Source organism: Brachypodium distachyon, chromosome 2 (genome assembly GCF_000005505.3).
Source record: "Brachypodium distachyon strain Bd21 chromosome 2, Brachypodium_distachyon_v3.0, whole genome shotgun sequence".
NCBI classification, from domain to species: Eukaryota; Viridiplantae; Streptophyta; class Magnoliopsida; order Poales; family Poaceae; genus Brachypodium; species Brachypodium distachyon.
The window spans coordinates 12,454,942-12,470,618 of record NC_016132.3 but is presented as its reverse complement, the minus strand read 5'-3'; the positions used below and the strand labels follow the sequence as shown (position 1 = coordinate 12,470,618).

The following is a 15,677-nucleotide window of genomic DNA, read 5'->3' as shown; positions in this document are numbered from 1 at the left end:
AGCTTTGATAGGCCTGGAGATTGATTCGCGGTTTCATTCAGGTATACAAGATTCCTTTCAAAGGAGAAGACACAGGAAAACTGGACAACTTCGAGCTGCTAATCCTGTTTTCTCTTTAAAACTGCCGAGTCGAAGTTGTGAACCTGGAACTCGGTCTGTTTTTGGCTTATCATGTTCAAACGTCATTGTTTTTCAAAGCATAAACAGCATGACAGCATGTATACATATACCAGTCTTGTTTCCGACAAGGATAAAAAAAAACAGATCCCCATCGACATCACTATGGTACTACTCCTTACTATCCCTCCTCGAATCTTTCTTCTACATGGGGTAGAAGTATGCAGAGGGCAGCGTGTGTTGTATACTCCTATGCACAAACCTACATACGGCAACACCTGCCCAGAGAATTCCACATCATGCATTCGGTTCACCTGGTACCTCTTCATCTACGCCTCTAGACTCCGTGCCACAATCACTCTCAATCTCTGACTGGACTTTCTTTTGCCTCCTAAGTCGAACAGTGGTTTGCTTGATGCGGCCTTTACCTGGGTCAGCTGCTAAGTGTAGGCGGGACATAACATAAGACAAAAGCTCCTCTCTGTGTGAGAACGTGAAATCCAAATGAGCGTACTCAAATTCATTGTAGGAGACCTCAACACCAGCTTTTCGCATTAACTTGTAGTGCTTCTTCACCATGGTTGGTGAGATAACTCTATCTCTTTGCCCAGCAACTAAGTCCATGGGGATGTCAATGAGACCATAGTGAGCTCCCAGGTCCAGAGGTTCTGGTGTACCATACGCTTCCATGTTTGCTGCAGCACTTCCGTAGTCATACATTTGGAACCTTTTTGTCCTCTTTATCTGTGCAAGGTGAAGAACAACATGAAATGATACACCGGGCATGTCATCCATATTGTAGTGAGGCAACCCAAGTACTCCGACCCAATTTGAACTGTCACCACCGACAACATACCCCATAAGGGTTTGGACAAGACCGCCCAAAGCAGGATAGTTGTGGAAGTCCCTAGCTAATTTGTTCAGAAGCATCCTGAAAAATCGAGTTGGTATGTACAGCCCAGGTATAAGTGGAGCAAGTATTGGACCAACAAACAGGATGATCTTCTCCACTATACTGAACACCACATTGGAATCCTCGTGAAAACCTGCAGGAGAAAGCAACACCAGTCTCGACAGCCTGTGGGGCTTCTGTGCAATCCTTGATGTCACCACATACATTAACATAACTGCACCACCCAGGCTGTGGCAGACAGCACAAAGCTTGTAAGGCTGATCTTCTATCACATCTTCCTGTGAAGTCTGTATTTCCAAGTTCTTTATGTTATCATTTTGATCTTCTGTCTCCTCTTGAGCGTGATGCTGACTTTTACCAAGTTCTGAAGTTTTAATCTTGTGAATTTCCTCAATAATTGCCGGCATATCTTTCATTCCATGCTCATTAACAGAATATTTCCAGTACCTAAAATAAATTATAAAAGAGCATCAGGCATCAGCAAGTACAGCGACTAAATTGACCTGACCTGTAAAATTTACTGCCTGCTTGTGATCTCAATCAGATACACTTAGAAGCACTTACTTGGAGGAAGAAAGATTTTTATCTATATGCTCCCTTGAAACCAAACCGCGGAGATTTCCTAGAAAAACATCATAACCTACATGGACACAAAAACGAGGGAAGAACTTTGAGCATTTGCTTCCAGTAATGGAGTGTATTAATAGGCACTTCAATTACTGACCTTGATCATAAGCTGCAAATGCAGGTGAGCCAACAACACCATTTGACACCCATCTGCAGGGGAAATAACAGGACAATACATGAGGCACAGGCGCACAGCGCATATGATGCAAGGTTAACAGCATTAACCAGAGTCAAGGTAAAACAGCTTTATCTCACTTCCATTATCCCCAGTCCCTTCAGCTATACTTTTCTGTTGGTAACTTTTCTATACTTTTCTAGGCTCGGGGAGTTTTTTCTTGCTTTCCTGTTCAGTTGATACGTGCAAAAATTTCTTCACATTACTACATATAGGATACAATTCATCTACACAAGTCCAGAAATGTTCTAGAAATGCTTCAGCAGCTCCTATAGCTGAACACAATCGACAAATTTACAACTTCGAAACAAAAGACAGACATGATTTTGCATGAAATAGCAACACCTAACCACTTCATCTGATGAAGGTAATAGATATTTCCAGTTGAGAGTTTCAGCAATTCAGTATCAACTGAAGCCATGGTGCAACCTTTAAGACACCAGTTGGATGAAGATGACTGTTTTGCTCCATCTTGGGCCATTGTTCTTTGACAGAAATTTTGATTATCTTTCACGTATTTTTTGCTAGCCATTATTTCCAACAGAGTGAAGACTCCATCAACTTGTAGAGATAATCAAGGTACTGCAAAACATTCCATATGTCCTTCTTTTGCTTAAGCTATTGAATATTGTTGACCTTTTGCGATGTTCTTGTAGGTTCTTGGTACTCCAACTAGGGAGGAAATGTGTTGCATGAACTTGGACAAAAGCTCATACTTGGCACAAGATAGGCATGTAATCTCATTCTAATGTCAACCATGTATCATATTCTCCGAAAACACATTGGGTGCAGTCGATCAATTCATAGAGATCAATCATAATAGTGTATTCCCACCATTATTAGATGAGTTGTTGGACTGCCTTTTGAGTGCAAAGCTTGACATAGTTGTTGATGCTTCCTTGAATCTACTATGAATGAGCTTGTAATGTGAATTTATATCAATCGAGACGCGAGTTGCATGTGCAAGATTACTAGTTATTGGCCAAGGACAAACATCAGGCTATCAATGTGTGATTAATGCTCGCAATCATAATTGCACTAAGGGGGCTTCTGTTTAGCACGAATGTCGTGAAGATTCCCAGTAATCTGTTCCTGTGTTTGGTGTAGACACCTCGAATGCTTGCAAAAGTGCTAATTTTGTGGTTGTGCACGGGGAGGACAATTCTGACTGCAGATGCGAGCTCATCATGTTTTAAGTGGTGTCCACCCAACTTTCTCTTTCTTCTTATCTCTTTTCTCGCCCACAGCAGCAAAGCTTATCTTTCCCGCAGTCTTTTCCCCTTCCTCACCCGCAGAAAACTCATCAGAGAACGAGATCGTTAGCAAATAAATCGTTCACATTAGCAATAAACTACTCCATGCATTTTTCGCATTCTTGCTGGCTTCATCCTTTTGCCTGCTTCCAAAATCCACCCTAGGAAATTCTCCTCTGCTCCCACTTCATCAAGCATCATACTCTCACAATGTCTCTTTATCAAGGCCTAGCCATGCACCTGGGGTGTCCTTTTGTCGCAACGATTTCCACGGGGTCCTATAGGATTCCCACATGGAACCAATGCGAACTTTGACAATGAACAATAGCAAGTTGACCAACTATATTCCTTTTCTTCTTTCCCTGGTCCTGATGATAATCCAACTTGAGCGTCACTGACGACTTACCATCTTTCTTTGTTGTTGCCCGATTTTTGTCTTTCTTCCTAACTTTACAGGCCGGTGTAGCTGCCTTGGGGATTTCCTTTCGTGACTTATCTTTCGTGACCTTAAATCATGGAGTCCCCTTTGTGGATTGGCCAGGCATGCTCCATTTTAACTTGATAGGTGCAATCTTGTTAGAGTAGTGACTCTCCTGCGGCAATTGTCCCACTTTTTTGCTATTGTAACACCTTGGCCCAAATTTCCTCAATGCCTAGCCCACCGATGGGGCAGGCCCACATGTCATAGCACCTCTCTTACACTTTCATCCTCACTTCGTGTAAAACGGTCAACTCGGAGGTGCTACATTTGGAACACAAGGGTATATATGCTAGTCCAACTCTATAAACTCACAATGTGTGACTAAACTACCACATAACACTCATGGGCCAAAACGAAACGAGCCCCCCTATGTATGTCGTTTCTTGTGTGGACTCTTGTGTGATATTTTTGGTTGGGTTATTGATTGATCGATTTTGAGCCTCTTCTCTCCGAGTGTTGTTGGGCATTTGTTTTGAAGCCAGGTGAGGAAGTCGCAAGTAACAACTCCGGAGCAGTTGGTGGGTAATTTACTATGTGGCAAATTCTGACGTGATTCAGCTAGGACAGTGAGTAATTCACATGGTTGACTGGTCTGCTGAGGTCGGTGAGAAAGCCAACGGTGAATATTTTTTAAAAGATACACTTCGTAAGATACAAATTCTTCAATCTTACAGTTTATCCTTCAGAAGTGTTGTTATTTTCAACCAAACTGTAGCTGTTGAGTATTGTTTACTCTTGCTTTCTGTTGGTTTTATTTGGATTTCAGGTACCCAAAGTAGCGGTATGCATGGGCGGGAGTAGCACACCTTCACCTGAATATGCATCACCTTTCACACATACTCATTAGTTATTGGAAGTTTATAATTGCTAGTTCAAACCTTGGCCCCACAGTGAACGCTTAGCATAGTTTTTGTTTAGTGCGAGCCTTGGGTTGCTCGATTATATCTTGTGTTTGTGTCTCGGAGTTTTATTAATTATCATATGAGCTGCGTGTTCTGGACAACCATAGAAACAAAGGAAGTGCTGCCGGCATTTACTGGTTTTCTCAAACTTGGAGAGGGAGGGAGTAGTGTGGTAGCTTGCCAGGTAGGGTAGATGTCTGGGGTGTTACAGCCATAGAGGACAACATGAAGTAGAAAAGGCTAGTCGCAGGGCAAGACAAAGAGCCATCCACGACTAATTGGCATGATGGCTTTTGCACAATCTTGGGGGTTGGCGGCATCATGAATCCAAGAGGCCTAATCCATCAAGATAAACAAATGATAACACATGCGACTATGGATACGCATGCAACCAAAAAAGGGCGTACATAAACAGATTTTTCTAAAGAACAACTCAGATTGATTGATTGATGAAGAGAGATATTAGTCATGACCAAGGAGCATAGGTGGAGGTAACAAGAGACCATGGTGTGTGCTTTCCCTTAACATAGTAGGTTTTTCTACAAAACCTACTATGTTGCCTTCTATCATCTCGCTATCTACTTTCCTTAACGTGCGTGCTTTCCAGAAGCCTCAGCGTATATGGCTCTTCTTCTTGCCCTACGGCTAGCCTTGGCTACGCTGCAACGCCCTCTACATCGGAGGAAATGGGACAAGCGCCCAAGGAGAGTAAGAACTCTGACAAGGTTGTACCTCAGGAAGAAGGTACCACTGCCATGCGCAATGCTGCCAGTGCTAGTACAGAACCTACCCTGGTTAAAGCAGTCCATACCCTTCAGAGCCCAGGCAAGATGTCCACAAAGGAGACTCCACAATTTGCAGTGAAGGAAGATCAATCGCGAAGCAAATCCTAAGGCAGCTACACCGGCTGAGAAAGTTCAGAAAAAGACAAGAATCGGGTAACAACAAAGAAAGATGGTAACTCATAGGCGAAACTAATTAGCCCACAGTAAACATAGATTTTCTGGTAGTGAGCTTCCTGTGAAGACACGGAGATGCTACCTTTCACCAATGAGGCAAGCCCTGCGACGTTAAGGCTTCTCCTGCTACTTTCACATGCCCTAGAGCTTGGTCTATGGCCTTGGTGGTCGTGTCAGTGCCTTGGTAGAACAGTGCATTGACGTTCCAGCTGCTTACCTGTTTTACTACAAAACCTACTATGCTGCCTTCTATCATCTCGCTATTTACTTTCTATAAAGCATTGTCCAAATGCTAAAAATGAACTAAAACAAAGTGCACACTTTTTTGTTGATCAATGAGCTGATTATTTCACCTGTTTTATGAATTGGAAAGCATGTCGTCACAGTAGATGTGCCAAGCGCTGGGGGTTAAGTGTGTGTTCTGTGGACGTTTACGTACTTCGGGAGTACGCCTTCTGTAAGCGTGAGTTGTCTTTAAAAGGGGCTGTGTTGTTGCCGTGGAAACGAGGTAAAAACAATGAGAAACTGAATCTGAATCCCCAATCCCCAAATTCGTCTCTCTCCCAGTCTCTGTGTTCGTTCTCTCGTTCGTCAAATCTCTGGTTAGGTGATTTCGATCATACACCGGGATACGACAGTTGGTATCAGATTGCTTCGTTCGGTCCAGCGCGCTCTCAAATTCTCTTGGTCGTACCAGTAAATCGACTGATAAGGTTGCCGATTGCTTTCGAGCAATTGGTGTAAGATCCTGTTCAGCGTTTGGTTGATTCGGAGGAGACGCTGCGACGGCGCCGTTCAAGCCTAGCGCGCAAGTTTGGTACACAGTGACAGCCATGGAGGCGATGGAGGTGCGGCTGTTGGAGAAATTGGAGACAGCGGCTGCCAATTTGGAGGCGGTGTCGAGTCGATTCAAGGGGATCGACGACAAGCTGGATCAGCAGGCGCTCCGTCTCGATCAAGTCCAGTACAAGGTGGATCTAACAATGACCTCGTTGGGCAAGCTTGAAACGGAGCAGCAGGTCCTTGCGAAGGAGCTGCGGGGTGCGAGTGGTTCCCGTCCTCGCCCGGATCCTATCCTGCTGGACAAGGAGAAGGGCATACGGGGTCCTCGCCTGGTGACTGCACCAAACCTGCAGGTAGCGCAAATTTTCCCTTCCTCTCCCATGTCTCCTACGGGTTCCAGTTCGTGCGAGGAGCCGATGTTACCGGCAGGGAGAGGTGAGCACCAGCACAAGCGCCCGTGGATGCCGCGGATGGATTTTCCCCGATTTGATGGTACTAATGCGAGTATCTGGTTAGACACTTGTGAGACATTTTTCACCCTCCATCAGATACCGGTGGGGTTTCAGGTTTCCTCTGCTACTATGCATTTAGTTGATTCTGCGGCCCATTCGTATCATGCTTTTAAGCGCAATAGTGAGGTCTTAGACTGGGATCAGTTCCGTCGGGCGGTCCTCCTGGAATTTGATATGAATACACATGGAGTGAAAATGAAGGAACTCCTACGGTTGCATCAAACGGGTACTGTGCTGGAGTACCGTCGTCTCTTTGACCAGCTTGTGTACACTATTCGTATGTATGATTCTCAAGTTGACAGTGTGATGCTCCTTACTCAGTTTATCCTGGGTCTGCGTGATGATATTAGGGTGGCAGTTGAATCTCAGTTACCTGATTCTATCCATCGTGCCACACTAATAGCTTCAGTACAAGAAGCCCATCTGGATGTTCAGAAACTTCCAAGTAAGTCTAGCAAGCAGTTTGCAACTGGGGGTCCTAAGGAATACAAGAACAAGTTTAATCAAGGTGATCTGTGGAAAGCACAACAATTGAAAGAGTACAGGCGTACCAATGGCTTATGTTTTAAGTGTGGTGAGAAGTATACACCGGGTCATCAGTGCACACCTCAGGCTGCCGCTCACCTGAAAGCCATTCAGTCAGAGGACAATCACACCTATTTATCTGATGAACTTTTAGATGTGGTGGCTGGTATGGAACATTTGTCTTTGGAAGAAACTGTCCAGGTGTCTCTCCATGCCTTGTCTGGTACTGAACATGCTCATACTATTAGACTCAGAGCCATGGTCAATAATCAAGTTATGCTGATGTTGGTGGATTCTGGCAGTACTCACAGTTTTGTTGACCAGGACTTAGTGAGTCGGTTGGGGTTAGCTCCACAACCTCGTCCAACCATCAAAGTAAAGGTGGCCAATGGGGATAAAATGTCTTGCAACTCAGTCATCCCACAGTTGACTTGGTATATACAAGGTCACACCTTCAGTCATTCTATGATGGTGGTGGATATGGGAGGATATGATGCCGTACTTGGCATGGACTGGCTGCAGCAGTTCAGTCCCATGAATTGTGGGTGGGCAGACAAATGGTTGGAGTTTCAGTATGGCCAACATACTATCAGGTTGCAGGGTGTGTTGCCTGCCCCTCAACTCCAGTTACAAGAGATTTCCCTCGATGAAGTCATTAAATTGCACAAAAGTAATGAGTTATGGGCCACTGCACTTTTGGAGCACAACAGTGAGCCTGTGGTTACTTGGTTCCAGATCAGGTCACCTCTCTGCTAACCCAGTATGAGGACATTTTTGCTACACCATCCACACTGCCTCCTGTCAGGCACATTGATCATGCCATTACCTTGCTTCCTGGTTCCCCACCTGTTAATGCTAGACCTTACAGGTATTCTCCGTTACAGAAAGATGAGATTGAAAGACAGGTTACTGATATGCTGCAATCTGGGTTGATCACTGCTAGTGTCAGCCCCTTTGCCTCTCCTGTGCTCTTGGTTAAGAAGAAAGATGGTACTTGGTGATTTTGCATTGATTATAGAAGGCTGAATGCAGCTACTATTAAGAACAAGTTTCCCATGCCCGTAGTGGATGAGTTATTAGATGAACTGGCTGGTACTGTTTTATTCTCTAAGCTGGACTTGAGGAGTGGGTACCATCAAATCAGAATGTTGGCTAAGGATGAGGAGAAAACTGCATTTAAAACACATCATGATCACTTCCAATTCAGAGTGATGCCTTTTGGTCTGACAAATGCTCCAGCTACCTTTCAGTGCCTTATGAATTCTATTTTTGCAGCTTACATCAAGAAGTTCATTTTGGTATTCATGGATGACATTTTGGTGTACAGCAAGTCCCTAGCTGAGCATCTTGGTCATTTGCAAGTTGTTTTTCAGCTGCTGAGACAGCATAAATTGTATGCTAAGTTTAGCAAATGTCAGTTTGCAGCACCTCAACTGGAATATCTTGGTCACATCATTTCTGCTCAAGGAGTGGCTACTGACCCTGCTAAAACTTCAGCTATGCTGCACTGGCCTGTGCCTCAGAATGTCACTGAACTAAGAGGTTTCCTTGGCCTGACTGGTTATTACAGGAAATTTGTTAAACATTATGGGTTGCTGGCTAAACCATTGACTGATCTCTTGCAAAAACACAAACAATTCTTGTGGTCTGAAGCAGCTCAACAGGCTTTTGTTGCTTTGAAATCTGCTATGGCTCACACTCCTGTCTTGGTATTGCCTGACTTTGCTAAACCTTTTGTTGTTGAAACTGATGCATGTATGGATGGCATTGGAGCTGTGTTACTTCAGGAAGGCCACCCTATTGCCTATTTCAGTAAGGCTCTTGGCACTGTCAACAGGAAGCTGTCCATCTATGAGGAGGAGTTCTTAGCTATCATGATGGCTGTTGATAGGTGGCGGCCATATTTACAAAGAGGACCCGTTGTGATTAAGACTGACCACAAGAGTCTCTGCAACTTGGATGATCAAGTGCCACACAGATTTGCAAAAGAAAGCAATGTCAAAATTGATTGGTCTCCAATATAAGTTTCAGTACAACAAAGGCACTGATAATACACCTGCACATGCTTTGTCTAGAGTGGGCCATTCTTTTGATCTCCATGCCATTTCGGTGGTCCAGCCTGCATGGCTTCAAGAAGTGGTGAATTCTTATCAGGTTGATCCAGAAGCACAGTCTCTTCTGGTGGAATTAGCTGTGGTTGGCTCTAATGCTGATGGTTTTTCCTTGTCTGATGGCCTTATTAAACAACATGGCAAGGTCTGGATAGGTGCTAATATAGGCTTGCAAACTAAACTAATTGCTGCTTTTCATGCTTCTGCCTTGGGAGGGCATTCTGGCATTCAGGCCACATTTCAACGGCTCAAGAAATTGTTTATTTGGTCTGGTCTCAAGCAAGCTGTGGAAATTTTTGTCAAGCAGTGTACTATTTGTCAGCAGGCTAGACATGAACAGTGCAAGACCCCTGGCTTGTTACAGCCCCTGCCCATCTCTACCACACCCTGGCAGAATGTCTCCATGGACTTTATTGAAGGTTTGCCTAAATCCTTGGGTTATTCAGTGATTATGGTGGTTGTGGACAGGTGCACTAAGTACTCTCACTTTATTCCTCTTAAACATCCTTTTACTGCTGCTACTGTTGCCAATGCATTTTTGGATAATGTGGTCAAGTTGCATAGTATGCCTGCATCTATTGTTTCTGATCGTGACAAGATATTCACTAGTCATTTTTGGCAACATTTGTTCAAGAGTATGAATACAACTCTGAACCTCACCACTGCCTACCATCCTCAATCTGATGGCCAAACAGAACGGATGAATCAATGCTTAGAGATGTATCTCCGATGTTCTGTTTCTGCATCCCCTACTAAGTGGGCTCAAGGGCTACCATTAGCTGAATATTGGTATAACACTTCTCACCATACTGCTATTGGAAGTTCTCCCTTTAAGGCATAATATGGTCTGGAAACTTCCCATGGCTTGTTTCCTACGGGGACCTCTACCATGTCACATGACGCTGATGTGGTGCTCCAGGACAGAGCTTTCTTGTCAGATTTCCTGAAACAGCAGCTGCTCCGTGCTCAAGCTCGTATGAAACAAGTGGCAGATCAGCATCGCTCTTTCAGGGAGTTTCAAGTGGTGATCAGGTATTACTGAAACTTCAGCCGTACGCCCAGCATTCTGTGGTTAATCGCCCATATCCCAAACTTTCCTTCAAGTACTTTGGACCTTACACTGTTCTGGACAAGTTTGGTACTGTGGCGTACAAGCTGGATCTTCCTGCTACTAGTGCTGTGCATCCTGTTTTTCATGTCTCTCAACTGAAGCCATTCTTGCCTGATCATACACCAGTATTCACTACCTTGCCATCGCCACTTCAGCTCGATGTCTCTGAATTATTTCCAGAGGAAATTCTTGATCGCCGCCTTGTCAAGAAGGGCAATGCAGCTTATCTTCAGGTGTTAATCAAGTGGTCTTCAATGCCGGCGGCAATGGCGACGTGGGAGGACTACTACGTTCTTCGCGAACGCTTTCCGGATGCTGCAGCTTGGGGACAAGCTGCATCTCAAGGGGGCGACAATGTCACAGTAGATGTGCCAAGCGCTGGGGGTTAAGTGTGTGTTCTGTGGGCGTTTACGTACTTCGGGAGTACGCCTTCTGTAAGCGTGAGTTGTCTTTAAAAGGGGCTGTGTTGTTGCCGTGGAAACGAGGTAAAAACAATGAGAAACTGAATCTGAATCCCCAATCCCCAAATTCGTCTCTCTCCCAGTCTCTGTGTTCGTTCTCTCGTTCGTCAAATCTCTGGTTAGGTGATTTCGATCATACACCGGGATACGACACATGTCCATTATGCCAGTGCAAAAGAAAGACTTAAGACTTGGCAATACAAAGGCAACCAGGAAACACACTATCACAATGTATGGACAATCAATTAGCAATACAAAAGCAACCAGAGACCAGATCCTCATGAGGATCACAGATGAACAGTCTAAACCTGAAGAACTTTAGATAATATTGCCAATAATATTCCGTAGAGACTCACCCCATAGACGAGTCCAGTACTCCATGTTGCAGCAGCACAACCTTCCGTGAATCACGCCTGAAAATGCCATGCAATCAAGTTCCAGTGCACAACTATTAGGAAAGATGATGGCAAGATATAGTTACAATTTTCACCTGGGGATTCTCTCCAGTAGCAGAACATATCCGTCTGAAGTAACTACCTTTATAGCCTCAAAAGGATACCTGAAAATGGGCATCGTGGTTTCATTACTGACAGACAAAATAATCTCACAGATATGAAGTATCAAGTTGATTAACAAAATAGTAGTTCTACTACATGGAGTCTCCAGGTATATGGATACTAAGTCAGGAACCAAGTTATGATAAAGACTACTATCAGCTTTCAGGATAGAACCAGCAAACAACTAGCAGGTAACTTGGTAACAGTATACTTGCAAACCTTATAAGAATGCTTAAATAATCATTAAAAAAAATTGAACCTATCTACAAACAATTTTGGAATCTTGAATTGCACATAAGTACCAGAAGCCTCAGCATATATGTTAATGATATATCATTAAACCACTAGCACAATACCCATGCGTTGCTACGTACTCAAAATTACATGTTTAAAGAGAATGGAGTACTATTATCTATTGTCTTATATTATATAATCCATATTCTTTGTCATTTGAAACAACAAGTGACGCACAAAACAAAATTGATGCAGTTTGCAGTCCAAAGATGACGGACCGCAGCCACCAACTGAGTCCTATATAGGAGTAAAGATATGCTGAATATCTCAAATAGGGAAGGCTCAGAGGTATCTACCCAAGTTCAGTAATAACATCCTCACATGTCCGAGAATCTGTATTCAATGCATGCCGATATACAGTCTTCCTTTCAGTTGGAACTGGATTATCACTGCCAATCTTAGCAGTTTGTACATCAACATCAGAATTTCTGTGGCCACGAATCCAGCAAAATAACTTCTGCCAGACCTCAGAAGGAGAAAGAACATAATGTGCTCCTTTGTGCACAACGTCAAAAACAGATTCAATGAAAATCTCAATTGCCAGGTGGACATCCTAAAAAGGAAAAATTAGGTAGTGAATAGCAGAAATGGATATAAAACTTTTAAACAACTTCAAGAAAGGTTCCAAAAAATATGATGTCATAATATGGTAGAAGTAAATAAACCAACTTTAAAATTGTAATACTACCTCAAAAACTCCACGCCTCCTATCAGTCGTGCGTTGTAGGACTTGATCCTTCATGTGAATTGGTTTTTTGGCAGATATGTTCCTTGCTAGATAAGGACTTTCTGGGCTTTTAGCAGATGTCCTTGATATCCGAAACATGACCGCATTGAACAAGATGAGCAGCAAAGAAAGGACAAACTTCACAGGCCAAATAATCCAGGAAACTGCATATTTGATCGGCCTTCTCAATCTACGATCACGTCTACCAAAGCTGCTTGTGTGTGATAATCGTGAACTTTGGGACATTGGAGATGGAGGGCAGACAAATTCTTCATTTTCATCATCCCCGGGAATAGAGTCAGCAATTGATTCAGAATCAGAATCGACCGAAAGTTCGTGAATGAACTCATTAAATGAAGAGACCCCACTAATATAAGAACAGACAAGTGAGGTTACAGAATTCAGAAATAGTAAAACATTGCTACCTATTTATCAAGCAAGCAGAATAAACTAGAATGGTTGACAGAAGTACCCATGCAACAAAAAAACCTGGGCCACATAAATGTACCACTTGCATATTACAAAAACTTCTATTAATCCGGCAACCAAAGATAAGTGCCAACATGTACTCGTGAATTGTGATACAAATTGTATCGAACACAGATCCCCCAGCCACCAAAGGACCAACTCTCTATGGCCACAGCTGCTGGTTCGAATATGTCCGTTTAAAGCACATTACTGACATCACAAATGTCCAAATTCCATACAGAAGCTCAAACTGTATACTAGGTCTGATTCTATACCGATGTCTAAATTTTATTTGCCTGCGCAGTTTTAGAGACAGTACATTCCAACTTATGAAAATAAACTATAAGCCCAATAGTAACCCTTAGAATATAATACGACACATAGTATAAGACTGGGAATTATGTTCAGAGAGCAACCGCTCCAGTACAAAGTTGCCAAACATAAAAAATGAATATGATAGTTTCTGGAGGACACAGAGAATATTTCTACCTTTTTATATCCAAAATCAAAGCGTAAAAACATGGCAATGCATGACTACTGAATTAGTAACATCCACCACACACAAAAATGGAAATGTGCAGTTCACCTTTCCATCCAACGGGGAAGACGTGGCCCACGAAATGCTGGCCTAAGTTCCCAGCCACTGATGCCTTCTAAGATATTGGCTTTTCCCGGTAACAGGGTCAATAAGAGTGCTGATATTCCATTTATCAATCTCGCAACATTGTTTAATGTCTCATATGTGAATGTCTTCACAGACCTGCGCAAACAAGTACCAGGAGTCAAATACTTAAATCGCAAGTACAAAAGATAAACCTAGAGCAATTGATCTGAAACCAAGCTACTCAGGTCCTATAGAAAGAACCTTACAGTTGGAAAAAAAATCCTCACGGAAGCATGGTATACACATCTGATATGAAAGTAAGTGGCTAAAGCAAATCTGTGCAGCATTCACTATCTTTTGTGCAACATGTTTACTTTATGCGCTTGGAATTATCTTACAGACTGATATAAGAAGCAAGATCAGAAAACCTCTTTATCTTTTGCAGTCAAGTTATAAATTCACAATGCGTAGTCTTAATATTTAGAAGGTATATCAAGTCTTTAGCTCCGAATTTAGCATTGCTAAGTTCAAATGTCAAAATACTAAGTTCATAAGTATTCCAAAGCTGGACACATCCCATATGACACTTCATTAACTATTTTCAATAAAATAAATAAAATGAAACACAAAAAGGTTATTGTACATATCAAATGAACATCACCACGAAGGTAAAAATTACCAATCATTTGTTCATGAAAACAAATTTGTGATTCAGTGCTCCCATGAAGCATTAACCAATGTACTATAATCCAATAACTTATTTACATAGAATGCTATCAATACTTCAAATATATCAAGAACGCAATTTTCAGCTCTACCAAATCACATTTGCTTCTGATGGACTTCTCACCGAATTACTACCCTAATGTATAAAGTTAATTCAGCTTACCATTTTTATAAACATGCCGTCTCCTCTTTCATTACCAAATGATTAATTCAAGTTTTAGTAGTGACTTATTTCAAATAGGATTTTATTCACAAAAACTATACTATTGACCTCATTCATCTAACCGAATGATTCAGTAAACTGCACCCTAGCCACCTTGGGCTTCAAACTAGTGCTTTTCTCTTTTACTAGTTGTTTCAGTCATCAATGCTTGAGGTGGGGAGGCAGAGGGGGTGAGAAGAGCCATCCCCCTACTTTTCTAAAAAACCATTGGTGGCCAAAGTTTTTAGAAAATCAATCTAAAACACACACCTATTAGGAACGTAGATAGTATACGAGACCAACTTTCCTGCTTGCTCCCGTCAAGCAACTTTCTTGGCAAACCTTCAATCAAATTAGCTGCGATCCTAGGGTTAGAAATCTAATATCCTTACTAAACCATTTTTCCCCAACCCTATTGTAATTGTAAGGCTAGCAAACTAGAAAATCTCCTCCATTTTTCTAACCAATTCAATATCCCTGATTAGAAAGAATTGTACAGCTAATAACCCGAAATTTCACCCGCCGCCTTATCCCCAAGTCGTTGGTTTCCCAACCCTATTGAACCGGTCCTTCCAGAAATAATACGGACTATAAACAAGCAACTAACCCTGAGACGGAGACGAAAAACTGCAAAATCAAAGAGGAGACGGGCGAGCGAGGGGGGGATTGCTCACTCCTTGATGACAGCTATGACGTTGTCGACGAACTCCTGCAGCATTATTACCGGCGGATTAACGAACCCCGACAGCCGGATTTGGGCGTCAGCTTCTTCTGGGGAAACTCGGGGAAGTGCGAGGCAAGAAAGGAATCCAGAGGAGGACGGAGAGGGCGAGGGCGCTGGGCAAAGAACCAAAAGAAAGGTTCGGGTCGGACAAGTTGGGAGACCTATTTTTTTTTATTAAAAACATTAATTTCATGGTAATGTTCGCCGAATTACCTGCTCCACATATTTTAGGGCGACGGAGATGGCGGTGCAAATTCTGGATATGACACGTGTGACATGAAGAATCCACGGACCACTTTTTGGCGACTCTTGACGAAAAAGTAGGTATTGCTTGGGTCAAGTCGCGGATAATATTTATCCGAATGATAATTCTCAACAATGTTACCGCCTCCGTCCAACAATAGGGGCATATTAGTTTTTCTTTGATCAATGTTTCGACCACGAA

The 15,677-nt window shown here is 42.8% G+C and overlaps 1 protein-coding gene across 1 annotated transcript; it reads right to left on the bottom strand.

The window, feature by feature from the left end:
- Positions 1 to 89: 89 nt before the first annotated feature.
- LOC100832445 lies at positions 90 to 15,378 on the bottom strand. Its single transcript, XM_010232631.3, has 9 exons — positions 15,183 to 15,378; positions 13,563 to 13,736; positions 12,470 to 12,875; positions 12,078 to 12,334; positions 11,421 to 11,489; positions 11,287 to 11,343; positions 1,755 to 1,807; positions 1,595 to 1,670; positions 90 to 1,477 (listed from the first exon to the last, which is right to left on the bottom strand). The coding sequence occupies exons 1-9, from the start codon at positions 15,224 to 15,226 to the stop codon at positions 415 to 417; spliced, it is 2,199 nt and encodes a 732-aa protein (XP_010230933.1). The 5' UTR covers positions 15,227 to 15,378; the 3' UTR covers positions 90 to 414.
- Between the last annotated feature and the right edge of the window lie 299 nt (positions 15,379 to 15,677).

What these genes read in the sequence shown, in the direction of transcription:
- LOC100832445 (XM_010232631.3), bottom strand. Translation starts at nt 15,226, where the DNA reads ATGCTGCAGGAGTTCGTCGACAACGTCATAGCTGTCATCAAGGA. An exon ending in CTACTGGAGAGAATCCCCAG is followed by an intron (nt 11,344 to 11,420) that starts GTGAAAATTGTA and finishes TGGCATTTTCAG; the next exon opens with GCGTGATTCACGGAAGGTTG. An exon ending in GTACTGGACTCGTCTATGGG is followed by an intron (nt 1,808 to 11,286) that starts GTGAGTCTCTAC and finishes TTTCCCCTGCAG; the next exon opens with ATGGGTGTCAAATGGTGTTG.